The 15,474-nt window shown below is 35.8% G+C and overlaps 1 protein-coding gene across 1 annotated transcript; it reads left to right on the forward strand.

The window, feature by feature from the left end:
• The first annotated feature begins 204 nt into the window (after positions 1-204).
• On the forward strand, positions 205-11,472 carry LOC128547458 (uncharacterized). The gene is made up of 13 exons (XM_053520371.1): positions 205-395; positions 1,322-1,462; positions 1,974-2,135; positions 2,514-2,640; positions 3,478-3,608; positions 4,137-4,247; positions 4,690-4,800; positions 5,078-5,271; positions 5,775-6,009; positions 6,470-6,565; positions 6,929-7,105; positions 8,337-8,519; positions 8,927-11,472. The coding sequence occupies exons 4-13, from the start codon at positions 2,534-2,536 to the stop codon at positions 9,022-9,024; spliced, it is 1,443 nt and encodes a 480-aa protein (XP_053376346.1). The 5' UTR covers positions 205-395; positions 1,322-1,462; positions 1,974-2,135; positions 2,514-2,533; the 3' UTR covers positions 9,025-11,472.
• The last annotated feature ends 4,002 nt before the right edge of the window (positions 11,473-15,474 follow it).

Here is a 15,474-nt window from a genome sequence, read left to right on the forward strand (position 1 = left end):
ACCTTTTTCATTATAGCAGAAAAAAAAAACATGAATCAAGTTTTTCACGATAAAACACTTCGAGAGTTTGTTTTCAAGAACGGACTAAGCCATAGCTTATTCCCAGATACACGTTTAACTAATTTCAAGTAGGTTACTTGTACTTATTTTATTTGATAGTCTCTGATCATAATCCATTGCAGAGAATAGTGGATGTCCGACACCAGTCATTCCTAATGGGTTTGCGGACACATCAATGAACGGGACGTCAACAGGAGCACAAGCAAGAGCCCGCTGTAACACGGGCTTCATTCTTAAACAGAAAATGCTCGTTTACAGATATGAACATGAACGGTTCACAATAACATGCCATAAGTTTGGATACTGGGAAAATATTCCCAGTTGTGTACTAGAAGGTGAATTATACATTCTCCTTTTATTTTTTTTTTCCTGTAAATTTACTAGGTATTTTTAAAGGAAGAGGTAACTTTTACACTTGAAAGACAACTTTATCTTGTACTTGTTTATAGAAAATTGCGCTTTTTAGCTCACCTGATCTTTGTTCAAGCTTTAGAGATAATTTTTTCTTGCCTACCTAGCGGGGAAAGTATACATTTATCCGAGCACGCGCCGGGGATAGATATTCCTGTCTTTCCCTAGGGAAAAACCTTGTCCAAAATAGCGTGCACTAAGGTGACGTCACATAGTACTGGTGGTACCATTGTGACGTCATAAACTTTATAAATAATGTCAGGGAATACCCAAACCTATTTGTCTCCACGATCTATTTTGAACATGATAGGCAAGAAAAATGATCTAACATGTCTGCCTGTGTAAGACAGCTGTTTTCCCTACCCTCGGGACAGCATGGATAAAAAACCTCGCTAACGCTCGGTTTTCCATTCCACACTGTCCCTCGGGTAGGGAAAACCCCGTCTTACACAGGCAGGCATGTAAGATCCTTATAGTCTAACAAATGTAGTGCCACAACCTGCGAAATAAATAAACCATTCTTGAAATGTAACGTACCAGTACCGAAATGTTTTACAATTAGATGGAGCATAAAACTATCTTTGCACGCAAAACCATGCAACCGGTCTTTCATTTTAACGTAAGGGCCTTTTCCTGGAGATAATATTGACAAAATTATACAGTGCAGTTGCGGGGGGGGGGGGGGGGGGGGGTCACCTCAATTGATGCGGCGTATATGATTAAATAACTAATATCAGTACGAAAAACAAGACTTAGTATCTAAATGCTATATTAATGATAATCATTTTTAGAGCTTAAGTTCTAGGCGTTATTGAGATGTACATAATGACTTTTTTCCTTCTTTCTGCAGACAAAGAAGTGGACAGTGAGTGTAATCCTGCTGCGGATAGATGCCGTGATAAACATGCCATGTGTACTCTTGTGGCGGACAGTAACACGTATAGATGCAGGTGTAACCATGGATATACACATGTTAATGGCCGTTGTAAAGGTAAGAAATTGGTTTTGATTTTTGTTGGGTTAGGAGTCACACCGGTACACTTTAGGTCATGTGGCGACTACTCAGCTTTTTATAGTGGAGGAAGATCCCAGTTCCTCCCCTCCAGGCATTGTTCCAAGCTTAGGCGGGCACCTAGGTAGAAACACCGACCTTCTATAAGGCAGCTACAAGGCTACCTGATGTAAATAAAACTGCTTTCCAAGCGAGGCCAACATTGAAGAAAGGCAAGTGGTTTGAAGTCAGCGTCCTTAGCCACTCGGTCACGGAGGCCACATTGAAAAAAATGACGTGAGTGCAAGCTTTTGTAGAGACGTTAATCACGTACATACTAGCTTCTCACAATTTTTGTCAATGGAAATGTTTGAATGCAGGAGAGCCAGTCATCAGTTGGATTACTATCAAGCAAGTCTATTCTTTCAAATTTCTAAAAATTCAGATTTTGATTTGATGCAAATATTATTTAAAAGTGCAACTATTTATAATATTACATAATTTATTACAGCACAAGGAAAATACTTGCCAAAAGCGGATTATGATAGTGACTGGGTGTGGATGAATAAAAATGGGTCTCTCTGGCATCTAGTGCTTGAACATGATCTAGACACAGTACCGATCTTAGTCGATGTGCAGGTGAAAAGAGAAAATTATGTTTTTCATGCAATAGGTAAGCTATATTAATCTATTTTTGTAATCTGAATTCCAGTTATACATCTCTATGTAAGGTACAGATCCCCTTTCATCATTATAGAAAGAATGATAATGCATGGTATATATGATTTTAAAGGTTTCCTCTGAACCAGTCTAGCTTTTAAGTAAAAATTCATTGTCGTGTAAAACCAGGCTAGTGTGTTTACTATAATATTTAACGGGAAGGCCAACAACAACAACAACAACAGCAAAAAAGAAGTTACTTGGAAGCAGAAATAACAATGGCATATGATTCATATGTTTTAATGGTAACATAGGGTATTTAAATTGGGTAATCTTTAGCTAGTTCAATACAAAGAAAACGTGTGGTTTAACATAAATATTTCGATCCTAGGTTTTCCATAAGAGGAAGATATGCCGTGCTTCAGTAGCGCTGTGGTGTATATCTATGATGGAAGGCATATACACATATCTGCACCCCGGGATACTGAAAATGCCGATGATTTTCTCCAAATAAGCAAGTATTAAAGCATGTATCAGTGTTTAACCCAAGCCTGGCCAGAATTCAGAATGGGCTGCGAAATAGCGTTAACCCAACTTGATATACAGAAAACGATTGCATGTAAAATGTCTTTTAGTTTTAGTGTTCGCAACGTCCTGTCGTCACGATATCTGTTTGCATTAACGATTTTTCAATGTTGGTAAAGAGGCAGAGGACAATATATGTATTTTATGCTTATGCTATTATTTGCGGGTTCTGCCAGTGGCACTAATATGTGTATGTCATTTATATAGATAGTGCTAACCTCATATGATCATTTCTCATCTGAGATTGGAAACAGATTGCAGGGTAGGGTTAAGGATTAAGCCAGTCCTTGTTCAACGCAAATCATTGACTGTTTGACGAAGTCGAAAGTTACTAAATCTCAAGTTTTTTTTTTAATTCAACGAAATACCATTTGTTGATAATTAAGTTTGATGCTTCTTGGTCTTGCGTGGACGCGAGTAAAGGTATTAACAGTATTTTAGTCACTCTTACTCTAGGAAGTGACGCGAGTAAAGGCAGTAACAATATTTTGGTTACTCTTACTCTAGGAAGTGACGCGAGTAAAGGCAGTAACAATATTTTGGTTACTCTTACTCTAGGAAGTGACGCGAGTAAAGGCAGTAACAATATTTTGGTAACGCTTACTCTAGGAAGTGACGCGAGTAAAGGCAGTAACAATATTTTGGTTACTCTTACTCTAGGAAGTGACGCGAGTAAAGGCAGTAACAATATTTTGGTATGCTATTCTTACTCTAGGAGGTGACACGAGGAGAGACGGTAACAATATTTTGGTTATTCTTACTCTAGGAAGTGACCAATGGTATGGTTATCAACACAGTTGGCATGGTTATGGTAGGGTGAGAGCACGAGCTTGGAAGCTAGAATCACTTCCAACTCCAGATTTATTAGACGACACAGTACTGCGTGCAAATACGTCTAATGGTAATATATAGTCTAAATAAAATGTCAGTTTGGTTCCTGAAAATGCGTTATTTTTCATCTGCTTTGCTTGTAATGCCTATTCCCGTGTTTGTCTATAGAGTACCATAGCGTACATGACCTTCACCTTATGATGTATTTTAACTGGTGTTCGTTAAAATTTGTCACTGAATTTTCTATTATACTACATAGCAATATACAATACAAATTTTGCATATGCACCGACTTTAAATTTGTATTGCATTACATTGTGTTTGTATTGTATAAAGGAAGAGATTTGTATTGTCGTCCGTCAGGCATTATGTATAACAATGAGCTTCGGAGAAAGCAGTTTTAGATCTAAGTAAAATATGTTGACATACATTACATGAATCTTTGGAAATTAACTTACTCAAACCTAAATGGATAGACGTTCAGCGTAAATTTACGAAATAAATGTATTTCATAGTGCAATGTAATGCAGTTTTTTATATCTGTAACTTGCATCCGTGTATTTTTTCTAGCAGCTACCTTATTGCCGTTACATTTCAGCCGGCGACTCCTTTTATGAACTAGAACATAATCTAGGAGAATATCCCGGTCTTGTTGTTGTTCGAGCTAAAATGATGAACAATGGAAGCAGCTTCTACGCAGATGGTGTGGGTATGTAAAAGAAACTTTGACTTGTCTTGTTGCATAATATATATACAGTCGGTCTATTCAGACGTTTAAAAGAAGAAATAATTGTTTTACAAAAGAAAGTTTTTCAGCATTTAATGCCGCCGATGACACTACTTGCCACAAAGCAATCAGCACAAAGTTGCACTTTTGTGAAGCTTTCTATCGTTGCAAAATTCTACTTGTAGCTGAGCTGTCGTGGCTCAATGAATTTATATACAACTGTTATCGTTGTTATGTTTTACCTAAATGAACTTTTCATTAAGCAATGTGTCCAATTTTCATTCAATGAGATAAAAACGAAAAACCAGGGTATAATAATAAAAGTTGTTTAGAATACATATATATCTTGTTTAGTTTGCTGAATATCTTTGAATTAAAATGTCACAATATTGTTTCTGAAGTGTTTCACCTTTTTCCATTTTAGGATCAGCACTAAATGTTTTCTACAATAAGCCTGACATGACAAACGCTTTTCTTGTCTATGGATTTAGTAACGAGAGTGTACGCACGTGGATAGATTCCTCTATAAGGGGAGGTAAGTCGCCGTTTATAGTTAAATATGCTAGAGTTCTGCAGTGGATATATTACTAGACTTGAATTATAAGGAAATGTAAGTTTGAATTAAATTATCGATATATGTATTTCCCGCTAGTAGCTTACAATCGAGAAAAATAAGAAAAAAATGCAAACAGAATTAATCTTAGTTAGTTGTCGTTATTTCATACAAAGGGTTTTAAAAAGCATCTTATTCTAGTGCCACATTTTGTGTCAGAAAACCAACAGGCTGGAGTTACATGTTCTGTTTATTTAAGCAATATTTGACGGAAGAAAACTCACAAACTTTGACATTGTTGTCTCGGAAGCGACGGTTGAAGTTTATGCATGGAAAATATCAACATTAACTCCATTCTTCACGTACATGTTCTCCTTAGAGGATGACAGGTTCCCGAGCTATGTTGAATTGCCAATGAACTATCCGCTGAGCGAAGCGCTCAATGTAGCTGTGGTGAGAATTCTAAATTATGTTCTTTTTTCATTTGACTCTATTATGTGCTTCTAAATGATCTTCAGTTGTACAGTTTAACTATCATATCATCAGTGTTTAAGTGTTTCGCGGCGGCCATGAAAAGTGCCCTTGTACTTTGACTCCTTTTTTGCTATATTCTTTCAAATCATGGATTCCAGTAATGTACCATTGCTTCAGCTGTCTACAAACCTTTGCAAGTTTCCCGGAGCAGCTTTTAAACATTTGAAAACAAGAGCTATTGAATAAAATATATACACACCAGTTATGCTATAATATGCATCCCGGAGTACTGAATGTTTTAGTTTAGGTCCAGATTTTATCCCAACCTTCGGGACAACGTGGATAAAAAGCTTCGATAGCGCTAGGATTATGTTCCGCGGTGTCCCTTAGGTTTGAGAAAACCTTGACATGTACAGGTAAACAAGTAATCTCCCGTAAAAACAACTGTTCTTTCAATATGCTTTGATGTATACAAAATACAGGCAGAGGTTAGAGGTCCTAGCAGTCTGAATCAAGACTTCCGGTTTCCAAGTTCGTCGTTTCTAGCGTACAGATCGCCATACAGAGACGAAGACGATGACCCCACGGACTGCGTATTTGGGGGATTTACTTTAGCTTACGAAAAAGTATTGAGTACATTGCCGTTTTCGGGAGAGGGAGGCCTTAAAATGATACTTTATAAACCCAAAAAACACAACTGGCCTAGCTATAACACAGGTGAGGAAAATTTCACATTATTGAAGTTAAATTTAAAAAAAAAATCCAAAACATTTGGTGACATTGCAAAAGTATTTGGCAGTCATGCGTGTAAATGTTTGATTAAGAATGGTTTTAAACCTTCCCGTTTGATCTATGTATATGTATACGTTTTTACGCTTATTTGTTTGTCTTAGTTAAATTTTAGAAATAACGTTACAGTGAAAGTCATATCGCGAGTTTCCAGCCTGTAATGAAGGAAGGTCCAGAATGTCCACCCGTGTATTATTCCAGTACGGGCTGGTACCTGTCTAGAAACAACGACGCAAACTCGTCTTTAACTGGAAACGACCTAGCTCCCGACGCAAGTTGTTCGAATTCACGGAGGCGCTTAATTTATAGTCTATTGCATCCGCTTAACCGATATAAGATAAAATGATCAGATTTTCATTATTAAGAATATATAGAATATTCAATTTAGGGGCGTTGGTATGCATACCAGACTCGTTTGGAGATGGGAAATATTCAGAAGCAGTTTTCAATGGGATAGGAGTGATGTACAGCTGGATAAATGGAGGTAAATATAGCATTAAATTTTATCATTTTAACCGTGATGGAAGCAACGTGTGCGGGACATTTGTAAGACCTTTGAGTACAGTATCTGCCAATAAGTTCAAACTGAATGGATACATACCTGTCAAAATTCCAGAATTCTACCATTTTATGCGATATTATTTTCGGTCTTAAAAGTTTACTGCGCGAACAATTATTAACATTGGGTCAAGGGTTGGGGTGTCCTTGTTGCTAGTCTCTGTTGCTTGACACATTATGTCGTTACTGGAAACAAACCTGTCCATTGATTTTAACGAAATTAGTAAGAACACTCGTAAAATAAGTATTTGCTTTGTAAATTATTGTATATTCTTGTTGTATCCTTAAGATTGTGGCCCTCCTCCTGAGGTAGAAAATGGTTATATCAACGCGGCGGAAAACGGCACTGAAATTGGTGCTGTGGCCGTCTTGGTGTGTAATGATGGTTACCGGCTGTCCAGGGAATGGATGCCAGTTTGCCACTGGGACATGAAATGGAGAATCTACACAGGTTGTCGTCCAGTTGGTTAGTGGATTTTATCTTAATTTCTTTGAATATCGTTATAGGATCTTAGATTATTGGATGAGTCTATACAGAAATCCATAATTTTTAAACTCAAGTTTTGAAATTTAACAATAGCGAGAAGTGTCTGTTTTTTTCTGAGGTTTGTGCATTTTGAACAAGGACTTTTATAATATACCTGAATAAATTCTGTCAAAATACTGTTTGTATTTTACAAGTAAATAAGAACAAGCAGAACAAATCCGTATTGTATATTTTGTATTGTATGTTGCCGGACTACTTTCATTTAATATGTATGACCTGACACAGTTCTATAAATAGCGCATATAAAAACTTCACTAGAGTATAAAATAAGAGGGTCATTATTATAACAGTAGCCAGATCATGGATTTTGTATTCGGCTCTCGTGTATTTTGCAAGGCCGAATCACACTTAGCGCTTACGCGCCTCAGTCGTGAGATCCAGTCTGGTAAAATCCACTCGAGCCGAATACAGCATCCCAGATCGAACTACTGTTATAATAACCCTATTGTATTCATGTTTCCTTTTTAAAACATGACATTTTTCTCTCGACTGCATGAGTGTGGCAAAAGATACTTTTTCATAAATTTTGCATGAATTAATTTTGCCAGATTCAACACCTAAACACGAATCGGATGATTCTGCATTCAGAACGTTTTGATTTCTTTCATTTGACATGATATTTTTTATTTTTTCGCTCTTTCTCCATGAGTTGGCATCATTGACTTAATTCATTGAACAGCCTAATGACTAGGGACGTGAGGGTTATTGCACGTTTCATTACCTCTATGAATCGTGTCTGTTTCGTGTGTTCTATGCTTCCAAAGTATTTTCTTGTAGGATTAATTATGACGTGGAAGGGTGTGCGATTTAACGGCTTTTAATACTTTGCATTTGATACTTAGTCTTCGGTTTACAAACGCCAATGTTAAATCTTCGTAATTGATCTGTACTGCTAAAACCTAGGTATGTTTAAGTTGAGATATGCTTTCAGTTTGATTAAAATGTATTTGAAACATCGACTTATTAACTTAAAACTAAATTTCAAACCAGATACACACACTATAACAAAATAAAATGTACATTTGTTTTTGCTCACTATAACCGAAGTTATAGAATAACTGTGAACGATTTCTTTATCAAAGGTTTATGCTTTTAATTTATCGAAAAATTGTACATTTACATCTTGCTATGTTTGCTTCTTTATATTTAGAATGCGAAACGATTGAAGCCCCTGTAAACGGAACGATGAATATAACCGGTCTGACGTTTGGAAGTGACGTGACTTTCCAGTGTGACGTCGGGTATAAATTAACTGGTGCTGAAAAAATAGAGTGCCTTTCCACCGGGAAGTGGTCTGCAAATACACCTTATTGCAGATTAAAGAAGAAAGAAGGTATGGGTACATATATTTGATATTCCATCATGACCCTTTACTTAAGTATGCGACCACGTTGTCTATTACAAATGTTTTATATTATATAATATATGATACACATTATGTTTGTAATATTTATTTTGTTTGTAATGCTCGTTGCTAAAGTCATGTGAATGATGATGTGCAGTAAAACTATTTGTTGTTGTTGTTGTACTGATGTTTCTTAGACGTCGTCGTCAGTTGTTTGAGTTTTAGATGATTATAATGGCTCGAGCCATTGATCAAGTTTACTGTTGTTTCATACACGTCGCCATATGTTGTTTGACTAATGTTCAATTGGAATTGACGGCACGTTCCTTCGAAATGTATTTGACGAATACACCTATGGAAGATCTGAATACAAATAACTTGTGTGTTTTTTTCAGACAATGAGACTTCTAGAAGTATAAGAGGACGAGGGAGTGTCATAGGCATCTTCATAGCACTAACGTTATACAGCGTTGTTTTCATTGAAAAGTTATAGCATTGCAGTCGAAACCACATGTGGACAACACAAAGAAATGAAAAGAATATAAGACGCGAAGTGTCATTCCTAATAATAGTTGTCAGCCAGCATCATTTGTGGTGTAACCCCTTGTCTTAGTTACATTTACTTTGCCTTGGTTACATTAACCCCAACATCAACAGCTAAATTGATATGGTGTAAAACATCGTCTTGGTTACATTTACCTCAACATTAATAACTTAATTAATGTGGTGTAAAACCTTGTCTTGGGTACATTTACCCTGCATTCTTTACATTTTCTCCAGCATCAGTAGCTTAGTTAATGTGGCGTAAAACCTTGTAACCTTGTCTAGGGGTTATTTACCCTAACTTCAATAGCTTCATTAATGTGGTATAAAACCTTGTCTTGGTTATATGTTACCTTAACACCAATAGTTTTAGTAGTGTTTGATAACTTTGACTTGGTTACATTTACCCTAACATCAAATACTTAATAGTTTACACTAAATGTCTACTTTGTAGGGGAGCGGTGGTCCAGTGGATAGGGTGTCGCCCTTTCAATCCAGGGGTCGTGGGTTCGAGCCCCACTGCAGTCACGACCATGACTTCTCATATGACACCAGTACTGTTTTTTTTCAAGGATGCGGACTCGAGAGTGGTTCCAATATGCTTGAAGTTTTCATCACAATTGAGCTAAAAAAATTAATATAAACTAAATTAATCACTTAATAAATGTTATGTAAAATCTTGTCTTGGTTACATTTACCCTAACATCAATAGCTTAACTAATGCGGTCTGAAACCTTGACATTTCAGAAACATCTATAGCTTCATAAATGTGGCGTACAATCTTGTCTTGGTTACATTTACCCTAACATCAATAGCTTAACTAATGTGGTCTGAAACCTTGACATTTCAGTAACATCTATAACTTCATTAATGTGGTGTAAAACCTTGTCTTGGTTACATTTACCCTAACATCAGTAGCTTAACTAATGTGGTCTGAAACCTTGACATTTCAGTAACATCTATAGCTTCATTAATGTGGTGTAAAACCTTGTCCTGGTTACATTTACCCTAACATCAATAGCTTAACTAATGTGGTCTGAAACCTTGACATTTCAGAAACATCTATAGCTTCATTAATGTGGCGTACAATCTTGTCTTGGTTACATTTACCCTAATATCATTAGCTTAACTAATGTGGTCTTAAACCTTGACATTTCAGTAACATCTATAACTTCATTAATGTGGTGTAAAACCTTGTCTTGGTTACATTTACCCTAACATCAATAGCTTAACTAATGTGGTCTGAAACCTTGACATTTCAGTAACATCTATAGCTTCATTAATGTGGTGTAAAACCTTGGTTTGGTTACATTTACCCTAACATCAATTTGCAATTGATTGTCCTCCAATACATCGAGGTTCGATCCTTCGTTGGCAATCCTTTTTATGTCGCATATGTTATACTTTCCTTCTACAAAAATATATTTTGTAGCAGTTATTAAACAAAGTTGGGCTGGGCTGGGTGGGGCTAGTTTAGCCTATGACTTTGAAAGAAGATCACCCAAGTTTTATATTTAGCATCGTGTGGGGAAGTTGTCGGCAACTATCTGAATATAAATGTTATATTCTAATTTAATGCATCAACGTAAAAGAACGTTGGTATGTTTAGGAGACACACTTACATTTTAGATTATCTCGAGCGATCGAAATAAGATGTCGTGCACGCCAGAATAGGAGTCTAATGCTCGAGATGAGATGATATTACATGACGGCGTTGTTCCCATGGTGATTATTTCAATTTACACTTAAATATTTGATAATAAGAAGTAATGAGCTGTCATTAAATTTTGTGCTGAAGAAGACTTTTGTGCTGATGTTTCTAGTTATTACATATAAAAAATCAAGTGAGTTTTTCTCACACTCAAAATTGTGAGAAAATCATTTGATAATTCAGTCATTTTAACTTTTATCACTAACGTACCCGAAGATCGTGACTCTGCCTGCAAGTGTGTTTGTATTTTGAGAAGTTCTTACAACTGGTGTCGTATTTCTAAAGCATGCTTTGTTCCATAACATTGACCTTTGAGGAAATGAATCATCTAGAAAAAAAGAAATATCATTCAAAAAGATATTCGACGTTGCTGGGGATCTAATGTATTATATTGCAGTATAGATAAAGAAGTATAACAAAGTTGTTCTTTCATACTATGCATGCTTTCTAGCAATGTCCCCTGTAACTGTGTGAAGTTTCAATAAAATCAAGATAACTGGTCCGTGTGACACTCCAATGTTCCAACACTCAGGTACCGGAATAGGGACATTCCACGTTATTGTTAAGTTCATGCATTATTGTTGTTGTACTTGTAGCGTGTGTAAATGTCGAGGGGCTAGAGGGCGTGGACGGTAGCATGCACTTCCACTACCGTCCATGAGCAGGCTCAACCAGATCAAAAGTTCAGCCATTTTGAATGTTTACAGCACGTACTCTAGTTGTAGTTTTCACATTATCTAAACTTTTATTTTTCTCATATTGTAATGTATGTACTATTTATATGTATTAATTAAATTAAAATGTCTTATCAATAAAAATGAAATTAATCGTATAGTTTTGTGACTTATGTCACGATATGATCTTACTCCGGTATCTGCAGCAGTTGCTGGTTTCAGTTATTATAAACTAATAGACTAGGGGCCACCGGGCCCAAGTGGTTTTGTTCGATCAGCTGTTTCATTTGACGAAGCCAACCAGCTGACTTACTTGAAGGTCTGTGGTTATTCTTAGATAATGCATGAAGGGGCACGTGGGATCCCTCAGAATAAAGTAAATAAATTCGAGGTCAACAAAACCACATATTAACCGAAACTAATGTCAGTAGTTGTACTAATATATACCAACAATATTTTTGAACGGTACATGTCGGTACAATGTTTTAGTACCTGCGAATGCAATGCTTTCGAATGAGCGTGTCTCGGCATGTTAAATTATACTCATATTCATTGATTGAATATAAACATATGCACAGTAAGATTTTACCAGTGATGCCAAATCCATCACTGTGGTTTAGAAAAGCGCTACTCGTCCCATAAAAAAGAATATTATGAATGAAATGTTATATAAAATTGTTTCTGATTGGTCTGAACGTTCATATACACAGGAATACAATGTATAGGTCCAACACCAAGGACGACCTATATTTCCACTACATCAGTTTCCTGAAAATATTTGAATAATGAAAATCGACAATTATAATTATTGTTGTTTCTAATTATTTTGTTCTTATTGTTGTTCAATCAGCGCACACTTTCACCTAGATATGAAAGAATCGTTCCTATGACCTGTGTGTTACTCCAAAATGATGTTCAATGTGATGTTAGTGTTCGTTGTCATTTGTGTCGAAAACAACAGATAGAAGAAGTAGCTCGAGGGGACTGTCAAAGAATTCTATCAGGTGACTTAAGGGTGGCATTCTGTACACTCGAGTGTGTGAAACGTTTCGTAAGCGAAATGCAGTCTTTCCTGAAGTGTGTTTTCATTTATTTATTTAGATGCCGGCCGAGACGCACATGTTAGGCCTACAGGGCTGTAGTTTTAGAGAGTATTGGATTTAAGACGATTGGTCTTATTCTCCCATTCATAAACTCCCTCGCTACATGTCTTACCTCCATATGTGCATTATAATGTTTGTAATAAGTGGTAAGAATTCATTACAGCTATATTTCAAGAAATAGGTCGAAATCTCACTACTCTCTAATGCTTTATATGCATACACCCTTAAGTAGACCTACTGGAGACATACTTTTTCAGATACCAGTTACATCTTGTCCGCTTGTGTACATTTGAAAAGGACATCTATAAAAGTTCAGTGATTAATAATATATGAAATATCCGTCCCGAGGGCATCTGCGCATTGGGTGGTAACGAGGCTTGCCTCGGGACGGATATTTCTATCCGACTCGTTAACACATGACTGATATTTTTTTCTTGCATATAAGCTTTTTATTGTGACAGATTATTTTTCTTGCATACTGTATTTTACAAATAATATAATTTATTTTATGCTAACTAATGAAATACTGTATTCTATCAGTTAAATATTTTCATTTATTTTATGCTTATTGGTGAAATACTGGAAAATAGCAGTGAGATATAAATCGATATCACTCACTGTGCCGAACTTCTTTTTTTTCCAGATAAATTATCTCCCTTGAAATATATTCTTTAATTACCTTCCTTTGCTGCCTTTAATATTACTGGATTATACTTATAATACTCAAGCCATACACATGTCATGAACTGCTAGACAATCCTATTTAGAACAGGCTAGCTATATAATCAAATTTGCAAAAGAAATAATGTTACCTTTGTCAGCTTGGTTGCTAGGCCTTGCCACTACAGATATATGTGTTTCCTCTACTTTTTTCCATTGGTTCACTATCGTGTGGTAGATTTTACTGGCGACAGCACATTTAGTTGGTTGTTGTCTTAGTTAATTATCACAAGACATCAACTCAACCTTACGAAGACGAAGTACTTTCCCACTCCAAGCCCAGCCAGTTGTGTTCCAACTTCCATTCATTTTGTTATGCTATGCAGCTCCTAGATCAATATTTCCTAGCTATTTCTATTGAATCCATTATGATATTTAATTCTGCAGCTTGACTTTCCAAGGACTTACGCATATTCCTCAGTTCTTTAGATTTCTCGTGTTGTTTTTTAATCTGACCTTCAGCGTGTGTTTTGGTAAACAAAGCAAGCTTCCGGTTATTCAACGAACTGACGGATTGACCCGAAAAGTTTTAAATATGCTTCTACTTAACTACCGGCATTTGTCAATGTCTCTGTTAGCCGCGGACTGTGTATTTTTACACAAAATATTTAAATGCAGTTTTTGTTTTTAAAAACAAAATGGCGTCGTGTTGATTTAATGAACCTAATCACCAATATTCGATATTAATGTGCCTAAGTGTCCATGGTAATTTAGCGGATGTATCATATGTAACACGGTAGCTTAAATAAATCCGAATTTCGTCATGAAATATTGGATTTATATGAACATTTATGCACGTAATAAACAGAAAATTCGTTGATCTTCACAAACTAGCATAAAATAAAAAGAAAATTTGTTTGTTTGCAGTGAGATATCGAAATATATCATCACCGATAAGGGAGACAATTCTGATATTTTCACTCAGGCTCCGCCTTCGTGAAAATATTCAATTGTCTCCCTTATCGGTGATGATATATTTCGATATCTCACTGCAAACAAACAAATATCCTCTATATCTCATTGCTCACACTGTGGAAATATGAAATCTATATTTTCACACTGTGAGAGATATGAGCTCCGCCCCTTCATACATTGTGTATGAATTTTAAATTATTTGCTTAAAACAGGATGAAAATTATAGTCGCTTTTTGTTCTTTATAATATATTTCTCGATTCAAATTATTTTACTTAAAGAGAATTTCAAACCGTTATGCAGCAAAATATAAAACAAAATGGAACTTTATGTTGCATGCGTCTTTATAACGTCACAGCACGTCTGACGTCATGTCTGTGTACGCGCGTCTGTTTCCCGCGCTGAGATTAAAATAATTGCAAAATGCATTTCTCAACATAATTGAGCATAAAATAAAAAGAAAATTTGTTTGTTTTTCGTGAATATGGAATATATCTCACCTCGAAGTGAGAAAATTTTCACATTTTCACTCGCGCTACGCGCTCGTGAAAATATTTGAAATTTTCTCACTTCTCAGTGAGATATATTCCATATTCACTCAAAACAAACAAATATCCTCTGTAAATTAAACAATTAGAAATACTTTCAATGTATAGAAGAGTATGTACACAAAGCGCTGGAAATTAACGTCCGTAGGCAGAAGTGACGTCATGACGTTTCAGTGACGCACAATAACAAAGTTCCACTTTAATTTTATCGTTTTTTGCGTAACGGTATGTTCTTACCGTAAAATAACGTATTTTGAATCGAGAAATATACTATATGGTGGAACGGAGAGAAACTATCGAGGTACCTGATTTTTCAAAGTTCAATAGACCTTAAAGTTTTAATTGTGATAATAGTAGCTGATCTGGCTTTTCAATATTGGTTGATTGGCGTATAAAGGAAAGATCGCATCTATTGTACTGTATAATCCCTTCATACTCTGCTAAGTGTTCACCAGCTGACAGGCATGTTTCTTGATTTTAAAATCCGAAATATGACACTAAAATGATTTTAAAACTTCAAATTTCATGCAAACCGTGGTAAAATTCTTCACAAAAAGTACACCAATCTATTCACAATTCCTTTATGTACGATCTTGCCAAATTCCAGAATTTTTCATGAAGTATATACACATGAAAATATTGCGAGCACAGAAAAATGCAGCCGACACATTGGCGCATATATAACTGTTTATAGTTTATTAACAAATTTTCTCATAAAACAGTGTTACAGT

Source organism: Mercenaria mercenaria, chromosome 12 (genome assembly GCF_021730395.1).
Source record: "Mercenaria mercenaria strain notata chromosome 12, MADL_Memer_1, whole genome shotgun sequence".
Taxonomy (NCBI): Eukaryota; Metazoa; Mollusca; class Bivalvia; order Venerida; family Veneridae; genus Mercenaria; species Mercenaria mercenaria.